The sequence below is a fragment of the Pieris napi genome (genome assembly GCF_905475465.1).
Source record: "Pieris napi chromosome W unlocalized genomic scaffold, ilPieNapi1.2 SUPER_W_unloc_3, whole genome shotgun sequence".
Lineage (NCBI taxonomy): Eukaryota > Metazoa > Arthropoda > Insecta > Lepidoptera > Pieridae > Pieris > Pieris napi.
In genome coordinates this window covers 96,009-115,401 of record NW_025920862.1, presented here as the reverse complement: position 1 = coordinate 115,401, position 19,393 = coordinate 96,009, and the positions used below count along the sequence as shown (strand labels likewise).

General features: G+C 37.9%; 1 protein-coding gene across 1 annotated transcript in view; it reads left to right on the top strand.

Moving 5' to 3' along the window:
• The window catches only part of LOC125062962, a 31,116-nt gene extending 12,166 nt beyond the window's left edge, over positions 1-18,950 (top strand). Inside the window, exons 4-20 of the mRNA XM_047669145.1 lie at positions 452-530; positions 598-623; positions 1,002-1,096; positions 9,578-10,338; positions 10,444-11,255; positions 11,329-11,390; positions 11,462-11,895; positions 13,229-13,363; positions 13,768-13,862; positions 15,106-15,233; positions 15,313-15,447; positions 15,532-15,643; positions 15,842-16,027; positions 16,176-16,385; positions 17,338-17,448; positions 18,039-18,244; positions 18,339-18,950. Of these exons, the coding sequence (XP_047525101.1) occupies positions 452-530; positions 598-623; positions 1,002-1,096; positions 9,578-10,338; positions 10,444-11,255; positions 11,329-11,390; positions 11,462-11,895; positions 13,229-13,363; positions 13,768-13,862; positions 15,106-15,233; positions 15,313-15,447; positions 15,532-15,643; positions 15,842-16,027; positions 16,176-16,385; positions 17,338-17,448; positions 18,039-18,244; positions 18,339-18,822 (4,071 nt within the window). The 3' untranslated portion in view covers positions 18,823-18,950. The remainder of the gene's footprint in view (positions 1-451; positions 531-597; positions 624-1,001; positions 1,097-9,577; positions 10,339-10,443; positions 11,256-11,328; positions 11,391-11,461; positions 11,896-13,228; positions 13,364-13,767; positions 13,863-15,105; positions 15,234-15,312; positions 15,448-15,531; positions 15,644-15,841; positions 16,028-16,175; positions 16,386-17,337; positions 17,449-18,038; positions 18,245-18,338) is intronic.
• The last annotated feature ends 443 nt before the right edge of the window (positions 18,951-19,393 follow it).

The window sequence follows — 19,393 nt, the reverse complement described above, 5'->3', positions numbered from 1 at the left end:
TATAATATTTAAATACATTTTATTAGTAATCATAACAACCAAATATACAGTATTTACAATTTTCTTAACCTACATAGTAATTTAAAATTAAAACAAATTTAAAAAGTTTGGTCCCTGTGGCAGTGTACCTATTACGCTGGCAGCATTACCTCGCTGTAGTGTGATACTTATTCGTTGAGCGAGGAAACCACCAGCTCTGGGGCACCGGTACTATCTACCAGGCACCAACTTAAATCTTTCATTAGGGCCTACGCCCTTGAACCCCACGGCCCAAAAGTCTCTACTCCGAAGGGAACAAAATCGAAGTTGGAGGAAAGACTCTTATATTTTCTGCTCGTCCACACAAGTAGCCTCCCATACCAAAGCCCGTCCCATCTTCCAAGGGATCAATAACATGCCATCCGGCCGCTTGCCATCGTCTCTTGCAAACTAATTAATACTTTTTTTCCAGGGCAACATTTGGCAACAGATTCTATCCTTCCATTTCATACTGGAGATGGTGAACACGGTCCCATTTGCCCTGACGCTACGCAATTAAATTGTTTGTTTTTCTATTATAAAAATTCACAAATTAATACGTATTTTTTATACTTACAGATCCTCTATCCTCCTTTGAGAAACCTGTTCATACCAGTTTTTCTGAACTGCTGGCTAGCGAAACGATCCCTTGAGAATATATTTGTAAGTATTTGATATTTAATTAAAAATATCCTAATACGCCAGCTGTGTCTGTTTTAACCTACTTTTACTATTTCAAACCAATTAAATAGATTCAAATGTGTTTGACCTCATAACTTACATATTTTGAAACTTATTTATTTAGAAGTCAGAGAATATGATGAGGATAGCGTAAAATTGATTATTTAATATCGCGTCAGACATAAGAGAACACCAGTACCTCTAAATCTGGAGCTTTTACTAAGGGCTGCTGTTTTTTGTTGTATATAAATCAAACAGTTGTATAAAATTCCAATAAAATTTAAATCAAATTTTACTTTCAGAATGACCTGCACCGAGCTATGCAGAAGTCACAATCAGCCCTGTCGCAGCAACTGATGATTCTATGCGTTACTCTTCTATGTCTCGTCTTTACCAGGTTAGTTCAAATATGGTAATATATGGACTGAAGCGAATGTAATAGTAGGAAGGCTTTTTGCTACGTAGGTCTAAAAAATCAAAAAGATATCGGGCAACAACTAATTTCGGGAGGCCCAATCAATGGAAAACTGGTCCTAATGCCCGCCTTCCACTGAACGATGAAAATCATCGTTATGAGTATAGCGGAGTCCGTAATGGGTCCGTTCCGCTCGCAGTGGAAGGCGGGCATTATTGGGTGAGGTGTATACCTCGAAAGGGGGTTCTCAATAAATCAAGAGAAAATTGGTCCTTATTGGGGGAGGCCTTCATCTTGTCTCATAGTGACATAAAATAAGATATTGTTGTACTAACAAATTAGCTGTTACTTATGGACTTAAACTCATATATTTATTTTTTTATTCCGTAAAAAAATATGTTGGTTATTAATTTTTAATCAGTTTCTACCTGACTAATACAATATTCCTACTAAAATAAAGAAACTAAGGTTCTCCATTACCTTGTCGACATTTGACCTAATATTTTTCGAAATTATCCCAAATCTGGTCTCACGAACCACAATCCACATCGTCATGTAACGTTATCATTTAAGGCATATTAATCTAACGTAAGGTGGGATCGTAAAATATAGGATTCTCATGTAGATTCTAGGTCACCAAACTTTCAAATACTTTATTACGTGTCGTGAATACTGCACTTGGTTGACGGGCATCTGGGATCGCAATACACCGCGTTTTTCAGCCAACTAGTGAGACGATAATTTACATAAGTATTTTGGGCACGCATCCCACAACTGCCAGCACTTTTGTTAATGTATGAAGCTAATTAATGTATAGTTCAAAAATAGCTTTTATGAACTTGTAACTTTTTGCTTCGAAATATCCGGATTCATACCCTAAGGCCCTTTCTCCACTGCTCCGGTCCGGCGTCGGATACCGGAATGAGTCATGAGAAAAATATCGGAAGGCCGGATTGCGCTTCTCCACTATATCCGATCCGACAATAATCGATACTTGTATATTTATCATGCAACACTTATATTAACTAAAACTCATATACTTAATTTTATTAATAAAACGTTCTAAATTCTGAATATTTTATTGCCCTGGCAAGTTTATTACTTTTTTTATATTGTCTATCTTAAAATATTATAATATTCTTAATAAATAGTTCACTAATACTATGGTATAAAACTAAAAATAAACCTGTGAATAATAATTTATAACCTCTTGGATATACTTGGACCGATAAAACACCGCGTTCCGATCTAGCAAGTTATCGGATCGTTAAAAACCGGATGCCGGAGTTGTGGAGAAGCACGTAAGTAGGTACTGTTGTGAGTTTCTAAATCGGATCGGTAATTAATGTTTGCCGGACCGAAGCAGTGGAGAAACGGCCTTATACGTTTAACTAGAATAATTTATACATTGGATTATACGATGTCTGAAGCCTGTGTCATTCATGCTTTCATTTTATCAAACTCAAATTAAGTGTAGAATAAATAAACCGATAGTGAATTGACGTTAATCCAATTAATGCAACGAATTAAAGGCTTTTTTTTCGCTAACAGATTTCAGGGATTTAACACTGACTGCCCCATAAAATATGTATGAAAGGGGAATCATATTGTGAGAACTAAGCGCTTGTGAAACAGACGGATAGTTTAATCTAATTGGGGAGCAATAGTGCTTTTAAAGGAGCTTTTAACTTTGGAATATTCAAACTTGTGAAATGATTTCAGTTCAGGACATACATTATTGTAAGTTTAGGGCGATTTCACCTTTGGGAGTATAAATTAAAGACCGGAAGCGGAAGCTACTAGTAGGCGCTACGTAATATTGGCAGTGTTGCCTTTAGATAGGCATAGGCAAGAAAACGGGATTGAAGCTGAAAAAAACCTGGCGTCGCTGCAAATGTTTCATGGTCATTTGTTTTTTCAGTTCAATATGATCACTGATCAGCCTTCTGTTCGTGACATACACCGTTGATTTGGGGCTTTGATCGTTTTCCTTACGATGCCACTACACAAGCAAATATTAATTGTACACCCGACGAACAGATGAAAAACATTTTTTAACATTTGTGATTCAATTTTTGCTAACAAATGTTTACTAAAGTTACTTAACATTTTCTAACGGCAATGTGGGAGCACCATTATGGAACCAGCTGCCCACTGAAGTATTTCCGATCCAATTCGACTTAGGGTGTACCAGTTCTTAAAAGGCCGGCAACATATTTGCGAGCTTTCTGGCAATGTGTGTGGGCGGCGGTCTCACTTAACATCAGATGAGCCTCTTGCCCGTTTGCCCCCTTTTATATGATAAAAATGCGATAAGACGGAATTTTTTCAAAGTGGTAAAATTTAAAATACGAATTGAAATAACAAAAGAGACTTCCGGAAAACTTTCGCACCTTCCCTTTAACAATTAGTCATTTATTAAGGTATTCCATTATTCAAGAAACGTGTTAATTTCGTTAAATATACAGTTCATTCAACTGGATAAACTCAAAATACTTTACATTACTAAGTCACTGTTTCTACGAGTATTGTCTACCAGATGCAGGAGTGAAACTCCAATTTGATTGTCACAATAAAAGAAATATTTGTTCTTATTACAAGGCTATTGTGTAAAAATATGAATGTAGATTTTTTATTAAGTAATTAAGTAGTCCAAAAGTACATTAAGAGTAATAGTAATAACGCCACAATGCTTTATGGGTTTTAGGCTCGTATTGGATCTGTCTCTTAGACAATTTTTCTTGTATTGCCACACACAGCTTGAATGTTAGTCATGCCGGTTTCCAGGAACGGTTCTCACATAACATATTCCATTGGTGGGGTTGCGTTTGAAGGCACAATATGAGGGTTGGTGTAGTCTGTGAAGTTAGCAGAGCACTTACCAACAAAGCATAAAAAAATTGAAGTACTGGTACACAATAGTGGTATAGTTCTGTTCTGAATATTTAAGTCGAAGCATTTCTTCTGGATTTGCAAATGTACTTTTATAAATTTTGTAAAATGTTAGAAAAATGCTCATTATTTTGTTTTATCACACCTTTCCTTATTGCTAAAAATATAAATATATTTTTTAATTAAACAGAACTATTTCATTTGTGTGTGTTGTTTAATTGAGCGCATATTTTTCGAAATTTAGAAGAAACACCGTGCTGACATCAGGATACTGTCAGAGCGTTTAACGCTTTGTAAAATCTAACTTTCTGGATTTAAATGTGCAGAGTGCAGACGTCATTCTAAAAACTATCAGGAACTAAGGTCATAAAGAGGTTTCACTTCTTACGCACACATTTTTTTTTATGCGCCAACATAACAATACTAGTTATGATGTTTACAGATCATAACGCGACTTCAAAACAAAATCAGCCTCGAAATCGCTGGTGCCGCGATACGGAATATTTACCCTTTTTTTGACGATCATAAGTGTGATTAACTGATTTTTGAATTGCACAGACAACCTTAATTTACGTGTTGTAAATTCCAAAATGCCAAAGTTTGAGTCTCTCACTCTTACGCTAATAATTTTCGGTATAGGCCCATTTTTTCGTCTACTGCAAAAGCCATTTCAGTAAGTTTATGTATTCACTGAACTACGTAATGGGCTTTGAATTTTTAAAGACAATTACGGGACATTATTTGAACTCCACTCCGAGGAAGTCCGTAAGCAATTATTTGTGATTTATAGAACTCTATAATTATCCTGAACTAGTTGTGACATAATAAATGCTTAAACGTATCAATAAACAATTGTTAGCTTTTTATTTATATCCTGTTCAATTTTAGTTAAAGAAATATAATCATGCTATGGCACAGTTGCTTAGTTTACTTACTCTGTGGTTTTACGGAACTGACGTCAAAACCAAACAGGAGAGGGATCGTGTCGAAGTGGGGAAAAGAATATAAAACAAGCTGCGCACAAGGAATCGACAGCCAAAAGTTTTAAAAGTGAAAAAGTGAAAAAGAAGTTCAACGGAATCAAATAATAATAATAATAATATAGCCTTTAAATTCCGAAACTCTGTCACTTTATATATCTAAACTTTAATATATTTTCACTCCAGTATATCTCGGAGTTCGGTTTGCCTCTTGGCAAAGGCCTCCTCTAACCCTTTCCACTGTTCTCTATCTTTTGCGACTCTTCTCCAGTTGTAGCCTGCTGTTAGTTTCAGTTCGTCCTCCCATCTCTTGCGTGGTCGACCTCTTTTTCGTTTTCCGTCTCTAGGGTACCATTCCGTCACTATTTTGCTCCATTTTTCATGAGAGCTCCGTAGCATATGACCCGTCCATCTCCATTTCATTTGGTCAATCTTAGTGAGAATGTCTGTCACACCTGTTCTAGCTCTTATGTCTGCGTTTATTTGTTTATCTAATTTTCTTATGCTCAGCATGCTTCTTTCCATGGCTCTTTGGCAGTGTGATAGCATATCCCTGTGCTGGTTAGATAGTGCCCAAGTTTCGCAGCCATAGGTAAGGCAGGGTAGGATACATGTGTTAAAGACTTTTCTCTTTATTTTCTTGCTGAAATCTGTTGTTTTCATGATCTCCCTCAGTGACCAATATCTTTTCCATCCATTTGCTATTCTTCTTTTGATCTCTTTGGTGGTTATATCAGTTATAGAGATAATTTGCCCCAGATAAATGTACTCTTCAACATATTCTAGAGGTTGATTATTAAGTTTTATTTCGTATGGGATTGAATTTGATAGTAGCTTTGTTTTGCTTGTGTTCATTTCCAGGCCTACTTTCTCACTTTCTTTGTTTAAGTCTTGTATCATTTCTTCAAGTTTATGAGGGTTCTCTTCGAACAATACAATGTCGTCTGCAAATCGAAGATGATGTAGTTTTCTCCCATCTATATTTAGTCCAAATTCATTCCATTCTAGTTTTCGGAATATGTTTTCGAGCACAGCAGAAAATAGCTTTGGAGATAATGGGTCCCCTTGTCTGACACCTCTTTCGATTTTAAATGTCTTTCCGAGTGTTTCCATTTGTATTCTTGCATTGCAGTTAGCATATATTTGTTTTATGATGTTTATATAGGCCCCGGATACTCCTTGGTTTTCTAAGCTTTCCCATATCACTTCATGTTTGATGCTGTCAAAAGCTTTGGTGTAATCTATAAAAGCCATATACACTGTTTTGTTATATTCACTGTATTTTTCTATGATTTGTTTGACTGTGTGTATATGATCTATCGTTGCGAAGTTTTTCCTAAATCCAGCCTGTTCCATTGGTTGGCTCTCGTCTAATGTGGCGCTTAATCGATCTAGTAATATCTTGGAGAAAACCTTATATATGTTTGACATCAGGCTTATTGGTCTATAGTTGGATAAGTCTTCCTTTGAGCCTTTTTTGTATATAAGAATTATGTGCGAGGTTTGCCATTGTTCAGGAATCTGTTCTGATGTTAGGATGTCGTTAAAGATTTTTGTCATAATGGGCACCAGTTCTTTTAGGGTTCCTTTCAGTAATCCGTTCGTGATCTTGTCTGGACCTGATGCCTTATCTGACTTTTGGCTTAATATAGCTTTCCTGACTTCACTTTGTAATATATCTGGTTCTAAGTTTGGAGGGTGTATGGTCGTTTTGTAGTTGTTGCATTGTTCGTTTCCTGCGATAGCTGGGTTGGAGTATAGATTTCTGTAAAAATCTGATGCTGTCTTTACTATACTTTTGCGGTTCGTGATGTTAATTTGATTTCTTTTGAGATTAGGTACCCAAGGAGTCGCTTCACGAAGTTCTTTAAGAGCTTTTTTGGTTCCGCCTGATTCAATTATGTGTTTTTCGAGTGTTTGTATTCTCCTTGTTTTCCTGTCCTTGCGTATGCCCTTCCTTATTCCCTTGCTTATTTCGGCTATTTCTCTCAGATTCCGTTTGCCGTTTTTGTTCGCAATTAGACTTTTTCTTTTATTTATAAGCTGCATGGTAGAATCACTCAAAATATATTTTTGTTTCTTCTCTTTTCTAGTATTAGCATAGCGAAGTTGATTTTGAAATCTGGTGTATTTGTTTCTTATGTCAAGTCCTTCTGTTTCTTCGATTTCTCTGGTCTGAGTTGCTAGTGGGTATGATGTTGTTTCGTTAGTTTCCGCGATATCGGTTCTGCTATGCAAGTTAATGTGCTTTCTACGGATCTTAGGAGGCGTCATTTTGAGCGATGCTCTAACCATGCGATGGTTAGTATTGAAATTTAACCTAGAAATGACTGTGGTGTCTGTAAATAGCTTTGGGTGGCTACTTATAATATAATCTATTTCATTTCTGTACTTTCCATCAGGGGAGACCCATGTCCACTTGTTGTTTTTATTCTTCTTAAAGATGCTGTTCATAATTGTAAGATTATGTTCTAGAAGGAGATCTATTAATCTTTGGCCATTGATGCTTCTTTTTCCGTAGCCGAATTCTCCCAATATGTATTCGTCATCGTTTTGTCTAGCGCCTATTTGCGCATTGAAATCCCCCATCAGGATGATAATATTGTTAGAGTAGTCATATATGATTTGAGATAGTGAATTATAAAAGGATGTATGTTCTAGTTCATCAGCTTGTTCAGTTGGTGCGTAGACTTGGATGATTGACCATATTTTTTTGAAGCTGGGTATTTTTAAATGCAGTATGGCTATTCTTTCCGTCATACCGATGAAATCTTCTATGGAGTTTTTTAAGTGGGTTTTAACTAAAAAACCAACTCCTCTTTCGCCTCCGATTTCGCCTTTATGGAACATTATATAATCTTCATGTTCTTCGATTGAATTTCCTGGTCTGCGCACTTCACTTAGTCCCAATACGTCCCATTTAAGGTCTTTCAGCGCAACTTCAAGCTCAGATAGTGATTCGGGAGTTCTTAAAGTCCTAGTATTAAGCGTTGCTATATATATATTATGTTTTTTTGTTAGAGGGTGGTGGTCTGATCTTCCCGCGGCGACCAACCGTGGTGGGAAGGCTTCTTGATTAGGTTGTTTTAGAATGTGTTTCTTCCATATTTGTTTTGCTTTTCCGGTTTTACTTGTTGTTGTATTTGTTTTGATAGGTTGCTCGCGTATGTTTGTTAGTTTTTTGAAATGTCGGAGGTCGAAAACGATCTATCTCTTCCTATATATTGTGGTATGTTTGGTTGTAATTTTTCTTTTTGTCCTACATTATTTGTTTTAGTCGATGTGTTTTCAAACTTGTTAGATGTGTTCTGTTTTTTCTGTGTAGACAAGTTGGGAGATACAGTTTTATCTCTCTTCCTTTTTTCGCGCTGGTTATCCTGCAGCTTTTTAGTCACCAATTGGTCTCCTCTCAAAAAAGATTTGTTTCCCTTCGGAACGGAATCAAATAGTTACTATCAAAGATCAAGCTTTCAGATCAGAAGTGGGATAGCTCCAGGGGAAACTGATAAGGTATTATATCATATCCCTGGTGTAAAGGATTAAGCGCTTACAAGGTATGAGATTTAATTTAAATTTTGCTATTGTAAGAAGGCTGAATAAGTATTTTTTTTTTTCTCTCGTTATAATTTAACGTCAATGCAGTAATTCGATACACTGTTTGTTGTGTTGTTTAAAGTATTTTCTTTTTATTAGTGACAATCAATATTGGTTGATTTTAATCTAAGCAGTTTTGTTTTCCTTTCTCGTATCTAAATATTTTTGAAGGTATTATTTTTTATTTTTATGTACCTACAAATTTGTTTTCTATCTTTATTAAAACCGTTAAATGTTCACTGCTATAATATTTCCTGTATAGTCTTTTCTTATGCTCAATGCTCATACATACACATCTGTTACTATGTGTATCCATGCGAATTCATGTAAAATTTGGATGGGTGGCTAGTATAATAATACAAAGGGTTCGGTTCAAAGATGCCTTTGTTTCTCAAAGAATTACGTTCACTTGGCGAGAAAATTTAGAGTAAGTTAGTTATGTACATCATGTTATGAAATAATTTGAAAATAAACTATCTTTTCTTTTTAACTTTCTAACAACATATTTTTTATTTTTTATTTTTATTATTACAAAGTGCAAGTGGGTCGCATCGATGTTGCAACAGGCATTATGTGACTAATAATTTCTTAGACGCTCGTTCACAGACATAATTAAAAATGCTATGCCTTTTAATGTCGTGTAAATACATAATATTAAGTTTACCGTAATTAGTCCTTGGTTGTATTAAACATAATTTATCAATATTTCTTAATGACTATTTTGTATCTAATTTTTGTGTAAAGGATAGATTAATTTGTTAATAATTTTGTACATAAAAACTGAGGTATGGTAAACGTATGTCTGGTTTATACTCATAAATTTGGTGCCTCTGTATAGTTAGAGTCAATGAATTGTAATAGAATAATGTCTGTGCATAATTTGCATTTTTTTTTTAACGATTTGTAGGCACTGCAGTGCCCCATATTTCGATTAGTAGTTAACCGTGAATCAAGTAAGGTATATAGCATATTTTGTCTATTACGTTTCTCTTTTCAGTATGAATCGACAAAACAACGAGATTCGACGAGGCCGCAGGAGTAAAGCGGTGTGGCGAAGCCGTAGCCGGACTGCAAGGCGATATTGCAGCCGGTCTCCAAGGCGATATTACAGCCGGTCTCCAAGGCGATATTACAGCCGGTCTCCAAGGCGATGTAGCAGTCGAGACTCGTGTTACAGCCGTAAGTCAAGCTCAAGATATTATTCTCGCGGCAGATCAAACTGCCGTGGCCAAGGCGATGTGTCACGGCGCAGACGCAGCAGGACTACGCCTCAACGCAGCCCCAGTCTACACTCGCGACGTGACGAGATGCAACAAGAACAACGAACACGTAATGGTGAACCACAGCAACATGTCCATGAGTCATATACATCACAAACTGACCATCAGGCCCTGTCAAAACCTACTGAATTAGCTACTATATTTAAAGAGTTTATGCAAACCATGAAGCACACAGCGCGAGTGAGTGAACAATTTCCAAGTATGAACGTTGTACCAGAATTCGATCCGGTCAAACGCAATCAAACCATTGAAATGTGGCTTTTAAAAGTCAATGAATGTGCGACGATTTATAACTGGTCTGAGCGACAAGTTATACATTATGCGTTGCCCAAATTATCTGGATTGGCTCAAAAGTGGTATCAGGGGTTGCCAAGTCTCATGTTTTCATGGCCTGAATGGCAAGATAAGTTAAGATTAGCTTTTCCTAGTGAAGACAATTATGCACAACTACTGACGGAAATGCTCGCTTGCAGAGCGCGTTTTGGCGAACCTTTAGAGGAATATTTTTTTGAAAAAACTGTTCTTTTAAATAGATGCAAAATAACTAACAAAAATGCAATTGATTGTATTTTGTTTGGGATAGAGGATCGATCCATTAGAACCAGTGCTGAAGCGGCACAATTTTCTGAACCAGATAAATTATTAGTTTATCTAAGAAATGTTAAAATTTTAAAAAGAACTGAGAAGAATAATAACGCCTTGAAATCAGGTGCTACTGACAATAAGCGACAGAGAACAAATAAGTTCATTCAAATGAGATCAGAATCTACAAACAATTCAAAATGTTATATCTGTAGTGAAATTGGTCATCCATATTACAAGTGTAAGCAACCCATTAAGCGATGCAGTCAATGCCATAAAATTGGACATCTTGAAGCAAATTGTCCTCTTAAGAAGGAATCTAGCGATGCTAAGACTGTTTTACGGATATCCCAGGAACGAGATACAGATCTAAAATATTTTAAAAAGGCCAATGTTAATGGCCGTGAACTAGATTGTTTTGTTGACTTTGGTAGTCAATGCACTATATTAACGGAGTCTGTGGCGAAAGAACTAGCTATTAGTTGGTCAACACAGGACCTGCCTGTGTTGAGGGGTTTTGGTGATTCTTTGGTTAACAGTTTGGGAAAATGTAACGTTCAAATTGAGGTAGATTCAGCTAAGGCTAATGTAGATGTCCTTATCGTTCCTGATTATTTATTAAAGGTCCCATTATTGTTAGGACAAAGTTTCACCGAACAAAACCATATTTTGGTTTATAAGACTAACGATAACTTAAAAATAACTACTACTTTGGCTAAAGACCACATTTTTCTTTGTAATTCTGAACTAGTCACCATCAACGGACTCTCGGAAGTAAAAATGAAAGCATCCATGCCGAATTATAATGGCGATGTATATATCGAGCAAAGCATATGTCATAAACCTCAAAAGGAGTATGAAATTGTTCAAAGTGCAGTAAGGATAACGTTTCTTCGGTGAATATGAAGGAAAAAGTTTAACTTACGCTAGTTTCCACTCACACCGCAAGTACTTACATTTTGTGATTATTACTTCTTAAGTAGCATTAGATCAGATATTACAAGCCTTGTTTCTTTAAGGTACGGGGTGGCTTTGGTAGGAGTTCGTCCAGCCGAATTACCAGAATTCTATGAAGAAACAATACTTTTGAACCCGGGACCGAGACACATAATGAAAGCGAGCGACACGTGCTATTACATGAGCATAACAAAAGAAGAGAATTCCGCTTTCGTAGTTTCCGATCAACAAACCGAAAGCAAACCGTTGATAACAAAAGATCAAACTGCATGTAGCCTCCTCTCTAGCGAAGGAAGAAGAAAGGGCGGAGACGGCGAGGAGGCCGCGGCCCAGCCCAGAACAGCAGACGGTAGTAACATGGCTCAATCAGCCCTTCCACAAGTGGTTCTACAAGCTCCCGCGACCTCCCCACCAAATGCATCGCCATCACGCATCAATACTGTATCATCCGCTAATTTAACTGTTGCTAGCTGTGAGTGCCACGGTCGGATACTGTGCAAGTAGGCCGGATACGGATGCCGGAATGCAATACGGCTGGCATTCGACCTACTTACTAGACTTTATTTTACTCAGGTTGCTCGATGTCATCAAAATTGCGGCTACTGCGCACTAGAAACTAATAAAAACATAATTGGCACAGCAGACAAAGAGCAGCTCACTCACCGTATATGTTGCAAATTGCGGATGCAAGGAATTAATACCAAGTTACCAGACCGGCTCAGTGATGCTAACTTCAACAGAATGTTCCTAGAACCAACTTCAAATAACCCTAAATGTTGATTAAAACCCTTCAAAATTTTAATTGTACACTCGGTTTGAGAGATAATGTCAAATATGCAAAAAAAAACCATTCAAGCATATAAAATTTCGATTTTGAAGTTTTATAGCTTTTTGATATTTTTATGGTGGGAGGTTATTTTTAGTTTAGTATCTTGGTTTGGTTCTAGGCTTAATATAAATTGTATAGATCGTATTTTAAGAAAAAAAAATGTATAAAGTGCCCCCTAAATAAATGTACCTCCTGAAAACCCCTCAAGACATTTTGATTCCCACAAAATTTGGGAAAAAATCCCTGAGTTGGCATCACTGGATCTGCTACAGTACCTAAGCAGTCTGTGGTAGTTCGTTTCGTCCGCAATGCTATGGATGTTTGCACTAAAATTTATAATTTAATAATTTTTAAAATTACTAAAGCTGGCTGGTAAGATATCCGAGGAATGTACATGTTTCATTCTCATCGTGAAGTTTTGGAGTTCGTCCATTTGTCGTATTAATTGAGATGCATGCCATTTAGAGGTTTTAATGGCTTCCCTAGGTATGCGTAGAAAGTTTGACAAAATTAAAACGTAAATTTTAAACCAGTATGTATCGTATTTTAATAAAGTTATGACCTATATTCGCTTTCATTCTGAAGTAAAATATGCTCGCAGCACTAATTTATAACCCCTTGGTTAATGATTCAATTTAATACGTTTCAACGTTAATTGTAATGAATTTTTCTCATTGGCATGTTCTGCTATATATTTTTTTGGAACGTGCTACAGTTTTCATTAATCGGCTGCGTTCGTGCGGCTTCTCACGTTTAATTTGCTGTCGCGATCAGAAAATATTTTTATATCACGTAACCATTGCCAGGACTGTCCCATTATTCAAGATGAAACTTTATGACCTAGCCCCTCATGATAGTTGCTTATTATAAACGGGTTTGAACTTCGGTACCGTACAGCCGCATAGCAAACAATACAATATAGATTTTGTGTTAAGTATCTGTAAATTTGTCTTTACTAGTTAAATGATATGGCTATTTATCATTACCGTGTTTGTATCAGATAAAGGTGACGGGTCGGACCACAGGGGGGGTCTCAAAGATTCACCAGCCGCAGATAGCGCCACGGACAGTCATTTGCTTCTACCAAGAACAGATAATCATTATTTAAGTCCGGACACTCTTCATCATCGGCGAGGTACGTTCGTGGCTATTGGCAAATATTTTTAATGACGCCAGTTATCATGATACTTTATTTTATTTGTATTGCGTGCCTTTCATAGCATTCATACCCACTCCTTCTTTTCGTAGTTCTATAACAACTTAAGATCCTATTTTAATAAACCAAATTGACATTGGAATATGCATGAATAGTTTTTATCGTGTTTATGTCTTGATAGTGGCCATGGTCGTACCACAACTGAGCGTTTCTGAAGGCAGTTTTGTCCATGGGCGGCGGTATCACTTAACATCAGATGAGCCTCCTGCCCGTTTGCCTCCTATTACATAAAAAAGATTAAAAAAACATATCTGTCAGTGATCTTTACAAGTTTAGTCGATATTTTAGGTAGTCGTCGAGTAGGCGACCATCGATTCTACCAGTACCGGACATGGTGACCAGTAGCTTTAACATCGCAGAAGAAGAACGGGAAAGGGAGAGGGAACTAGACATGAGCGAGGAAGAGTTAGAGGATAATGTGCCCTGGCGTACCCCTTCAGAGAAGATTGCGTAAGTGCAACCAGGCAATTGTTCATCCGCCTTCCACCACATATGCCACCCGCAAGCATGTAACATCCTCTTTATTCTATTTTTCTTCTCTATTTTCGTGTAACGTCGTTTTACTATAGAAATAAAACCGTTTAAAAAAAGTTATTTTTCTACTTAAAGACTAAAAATAACTATTGAGTTGGCATTGACTGTGTTATATTTGTCTAATAGCACATTTGTTGGATTATTTAATTGACTATTCTCTACGCGTTAATCTTAAACTAATCGAATAATACAGCAAGATGTTAAAAATGCCTAAAACTGGCAATGCTAACCAGTAGAGGTACCCAATTTCTGATATTTATAAAAATATCTAACATACTTTACCTCATATAGAGTTCATACTCAACATTTATTTGAGATTATCGGAAATTGGGTTTTAATAAATACTACTTTTTGGTAACTCTCTGTCGTTATAGCAAGCACATTCACTATAATAATACAGTTTGCATTTGGATGGACGCATTTATTATTTATTTATTGAATTAAATTATGTTCTTAAATTAAGCTTTCCATAAAATTATATATCAATATTAACGAATGATTTTATTAACAAACGTTTTTCATAAAGATCAAACCTTCGTCAATAAGCATGCATTAAGTTACAATGATTTAATATGACGATATTGTTTTTAAACCTACAAAATGCCACTGCCTGCGCAGTGAATGTACATATTAGATATACAATAGGATATAGTACGCAACGCGTGTCAGTCCGCAAGTGTGTAGCAGCCCCAATAGTAATGCGTGCATTGTGTGTATACTGTGTACTGTAAGCCCTAAGCCCCACGTCTGTCCCAATGTCCCGGCGGCTGCAGTGACGACGCCACGTCATCCAGTCTCTCATCGCTGGCACTCGGCGACGCGGCACCCGCCTGGCGCAATGACTTTACCAGGTAAGAATGCCTGCCCTACGCCCCATCCTACCATCCCACCTTCTACGTCCACCTAAAAATGTCCGCTGGGATCGCTGATACGTAACTCCATCATTAGATTTTACTGTGATGCTGAGCATGCTTTAACAAATGTAAAGATGCACTTTAGTTAAATATCACTTTTTAAATTAAGTATTTCACCCTTTTGAGTATTTTTAAAACTAGCTTTGCTTTTGATTCATTTACTTTGCTGGCTTGAAACCTAACCTTTGGAGTAATCAAAACATAATGCTATAGGCTCACTTCAGAACCAAAACATCGTTGAATCCTATCATACTTCTCCTGGAACGAAGACCTGATATCGCGTTCCTCGATGCGATATCTTACTTTCCACTTGTCTACTGGATGATGGGATCTATTGACTCGTAAGTTTTTTATATGATAGTAGAGTTTTCACGGACTAACCATTACATTACATGATTAAGATAAGTTCGTCTTCTGCAGGCTGGATGACCTACTGAGAGCTGGAATAACACTTGCGGAAAACGTAGTGGTTGTAAACAAAGAATTATCCAACTCGGCTGAGGAAGACAGTTTGTCTGACTGCAATACCATCGTCGCCGTGCAGACCATGTTCAAGTAAAATCATGATCTGGAAATATTAAATAATATTGTCAAGAATTTTCCTTTGCCACGGTTAAATCTAATATAATATTCTTGCAGATTTTTCCCATCGATAAGATCAATAACAGAACTGTCGCAGTCATCAAATATGCGTTTTATGCAATTCCGAGCTCATGATAAATATGCATTGCATCTTTCCAAGATGGAAAAGGTAATATCAATGACCTCTTTTAACATATAATATTTTTATGTAACAGTAAGGTACTTATAAACTAGTCAATCTTACAAGACGCCGTTACCAACGCCACAGAGAATATTATATACTATTTAATTGAATAATGAGTTTTTACTGAGTATTATAAATAAGTAGATTGTATCACAAAATATATAGGTATTTAATTCCTTTCTGAGAGAGAAAGAGCGAGGTTCTCATATCTCGTATATGTTCCGTCTCCCCTTTGCGGCGGGTTCCGTATTTTCAGCATCCATGTTGGACACACTACTCTACCAGGCCTTCGTCAAAGATTACGTCATCACCTTCGTGCGGCTGCTGCTGGGGGTCGACCAGGCTCCCGGCTCAGGCTTCCTAACATCTGTAAGCTTTCACGCTAGCGATACGCGACTGCATTTTCATTTACACCACCATTTCATTCATCCCCATCAGGCTACGCGATATTTTTGCGAATGCTCTGACATATTTTAATAAACGATCCTTAATATATTGTAATCTTTTAAATTGTCAGATGAGAATAGGAAAGGGAGACATGTGGATTCGCACGTATGGCCGACTATACCAAAAGTTGTGCTCGACTTCTTGCGAAATCCCTATTGGGATCTATAGAACGCAGGATACAAGCCTGGCCGACCCCTCACACCACGTGAGTATGTCGCCACGCGGCTCGCCAAGTTGGTTGTGGTCACGACTGACGGGAATGCGACCATCGCGGCCATCGGTGAGTCGGTTATTTACTGGAATCTCCTCAAATACAGTCCGTTTCCTATCCGCTATCTTCCCTTCATTTCTGATCTCTTTTTATCTTCCTCTCCTTGGACTGTATTTCAGGCTTTATAAATCTTTTTTATCTTTTCCTCGAAACATAGGCACACACGTCAACTTTTGTACAACCAAGCCTACACTTGTGGCGTTCTTATAATTAGTTTAGCATTGATTCAAATTTACCTTTTTTCACAATATCTAACTTATTTTGTGTAATCCACGTGCTTAATCTTGATACCTGTATTTACATATATCATTGCTAGCAAGCAAGCTGAGTGACTACTATTGCTTTTGCGTTTATCACTATAATAACTTATTGGGATATACTCTGGGAAGCGTCACGTCATGATCGTGTGGTCAGCGTCGCGCGCGTCTTGTTTGCGTTATCAGACCGATTGTCGCAGTCCCGCTCCTTCGCATGCACCTAGCGTAGATGTTCTCTAAACCTAGCTTTCATAACGTTCTCTACTTACGATAACATGTGTAATCGTGTAGCGAATAATACATTTACATCTTTCTTCTCTGTATGATTATACTTCAACTGTACATTGATTGGTCATTATGAATATATTAAACAAAACGTTTAAACTCATAAGATACCGAGAACAGTGTTTGCATGTTTCACGGACTCAAAGCGAACTTAGATGGAGCATTAAAACATAAATAGTTGCTTAAATAGATATTGAATTGGAAAAAATAACATTTTGTAGATGGGCCTAGATGGGATAGATACAGCATGAGCGTAACCGTCACTCTCATTTCCAACAAAAATAATTTTGTAATTTAAATCTTATTATGCTTCCATGAATCACCATGTTATATCACAGTGTGAGTGTGTGTGTATGAGTTCCTGCTGAGAGCAGGTGTAGGTGTGTGTATATGGCAGAAGTGTGAACAGCTAGTTGCAGCAGGGTGGGCAGAGCAAGGCGCGGTCTGGGGATTCGAGGGGGGCGCGAGACACGAGTTCCAGCTCCCCCACGGGCTGCCTCACGGGCTGCTACGGCGACCGCACGCCGGTGGTAAGTTCCCCGCAACTGGACGCTCGAGCCGGCTTAGGGACTCCGCGCACGCTCACCTTTACACCCTGCCTCATAGCAGCCCCTTGGTCGGCTCCACGCATACCCTAAATATATCTCTTCAATTATAACTTCCATAGTCACTCGGAGTCGTATTGCAGGTACTAGATCATGTTATGTATAAAACTCACTGGTTCCAAAACGATCACTTTGCAGGCTTTAGATCCGCATAGTTTAGTGTTAGACTGTGTGTGTTTAACCCACACACTTATGCCGAGGCCCCTCGGTGACTGGTGTAACTGCAAGCATGCTTAATCGGCAATATTTTTGCGTGATAATAAATCTTCATTTAGAAAGATGGCATACTTGCAGTGACTCCAGGTTGAACCTTTTTATTGTAAGAATTTAGAATTCCCCTATAGAAGATAGGCTATAGATTGAAAAAATATTCACATAATATCATGGCACGTATGTGCTTGAAGCGTTCTACAACAATGTGTGTACTCAGAGACGAGTGAACACACTGTCGTAGATTTGCTTATAACTAACATGAATTGAACATTAATATAAAATAGAAGAGTATTATTTCCCAGTATTCAGCGAGTCTAGCCGACGAGGCAAGAGACAACCACGCGCAACAGATAGACCGGGCTGAGATTGCAAATCTGGTTCGCTCCCGCATGGAGTCGCTCAACCTGAACGTCATTGACTATGACGACGTGAGTGAGAAGAGGAACAGTCTCTCCTACGTTATTATTAACCCAAGCTGCGACCTTAACCTGTGTGAGGGAGACGTAATGTAACGTCATGTAAGTATACAATATATGTACCTGTAACCTTATGACTTTAAGAGTAAAATAAAATTTGATCACGGATTCTTTGGTGCATTTCAGATATTTGGTTCGGCCATCTCCATTCGCAGCTCAAAAAACATTCGAAAGACACAATAGCAGACGAAAATCGAACATTAGTTTTTGTTCAAGTATATGCGCAGCAGCAAGTGCTGGGAGCGGACGACATGGCTCTACACTTTCAGCTGTGCGGGCACCGCCACTCTGTACCACAAAAGCTAATTCACTATCATTACCAGATAGTCCAACTGTCCTCACAGATTTTCGTGGTCGCTCAAACTCTCTGCGAGTTGTGGATGATGCAATGTTGTGCCGATCAGCATCGCTCCGTCAGGGGCTTGGCACAAGCCCACGGAGGAGAAAAAGCAGTCTCGAGGAAATTGGAATTACGCATTTCAATTCTCTGTTACAACATCAGCAGCAACAACAAGAGCAGGACACTGAAGCGATTAAAATGGCTTTGCAAGGAAGTGCTAGACTAGAGGTGACACCACTGGAAGACAGAGTTGCGTCCGTCTTCGCCTGAGCCCCAACACCTGCAGGGAACCATCGTCTAATTCGGTCCCACTTTGGGTCCTCTAAACAATTGTTAATGAATATTTATACAGTACTACAGCTCCAAAGAGTTTAGTGTCTGTCCCCTTTATAAACTTAATTCACTTAAAAGTTATTTTGTGAGGTTTGCACGAAGTCTTCAATCTGGCTGTCTTTTGAAATTCTTCAAAGTCCCAATTGGTTAAGTAATGATTGCAAAGTAAATGACATGTTTTAGAGTTGGGGCTGATGTATTGTGTAACTGGTTAGAGTAAACGGCTTAGCGTCGCGTTAGTAGCCTGAAGTAGCGCGAGCGGCAGTGTATGTTAGCGGGATCAACTAGGTAGTTAGTGATAAGGGGAACACGTCGGCGTAAGGCTGTACATATTCGCTTCATCCCCACTCCCCCTCACAAACCAGTTAACCCTTCACTACTCCCTCCATAACCTTATGGCCTTGTCTGTAAATATCTAATGTATTACGCAGCTGCAATGTTAGGAAGGTTATTTTCTTCTATGTCTAACACAATATTTGTTTCGACGAAATAAAAAGTACGAGTATTA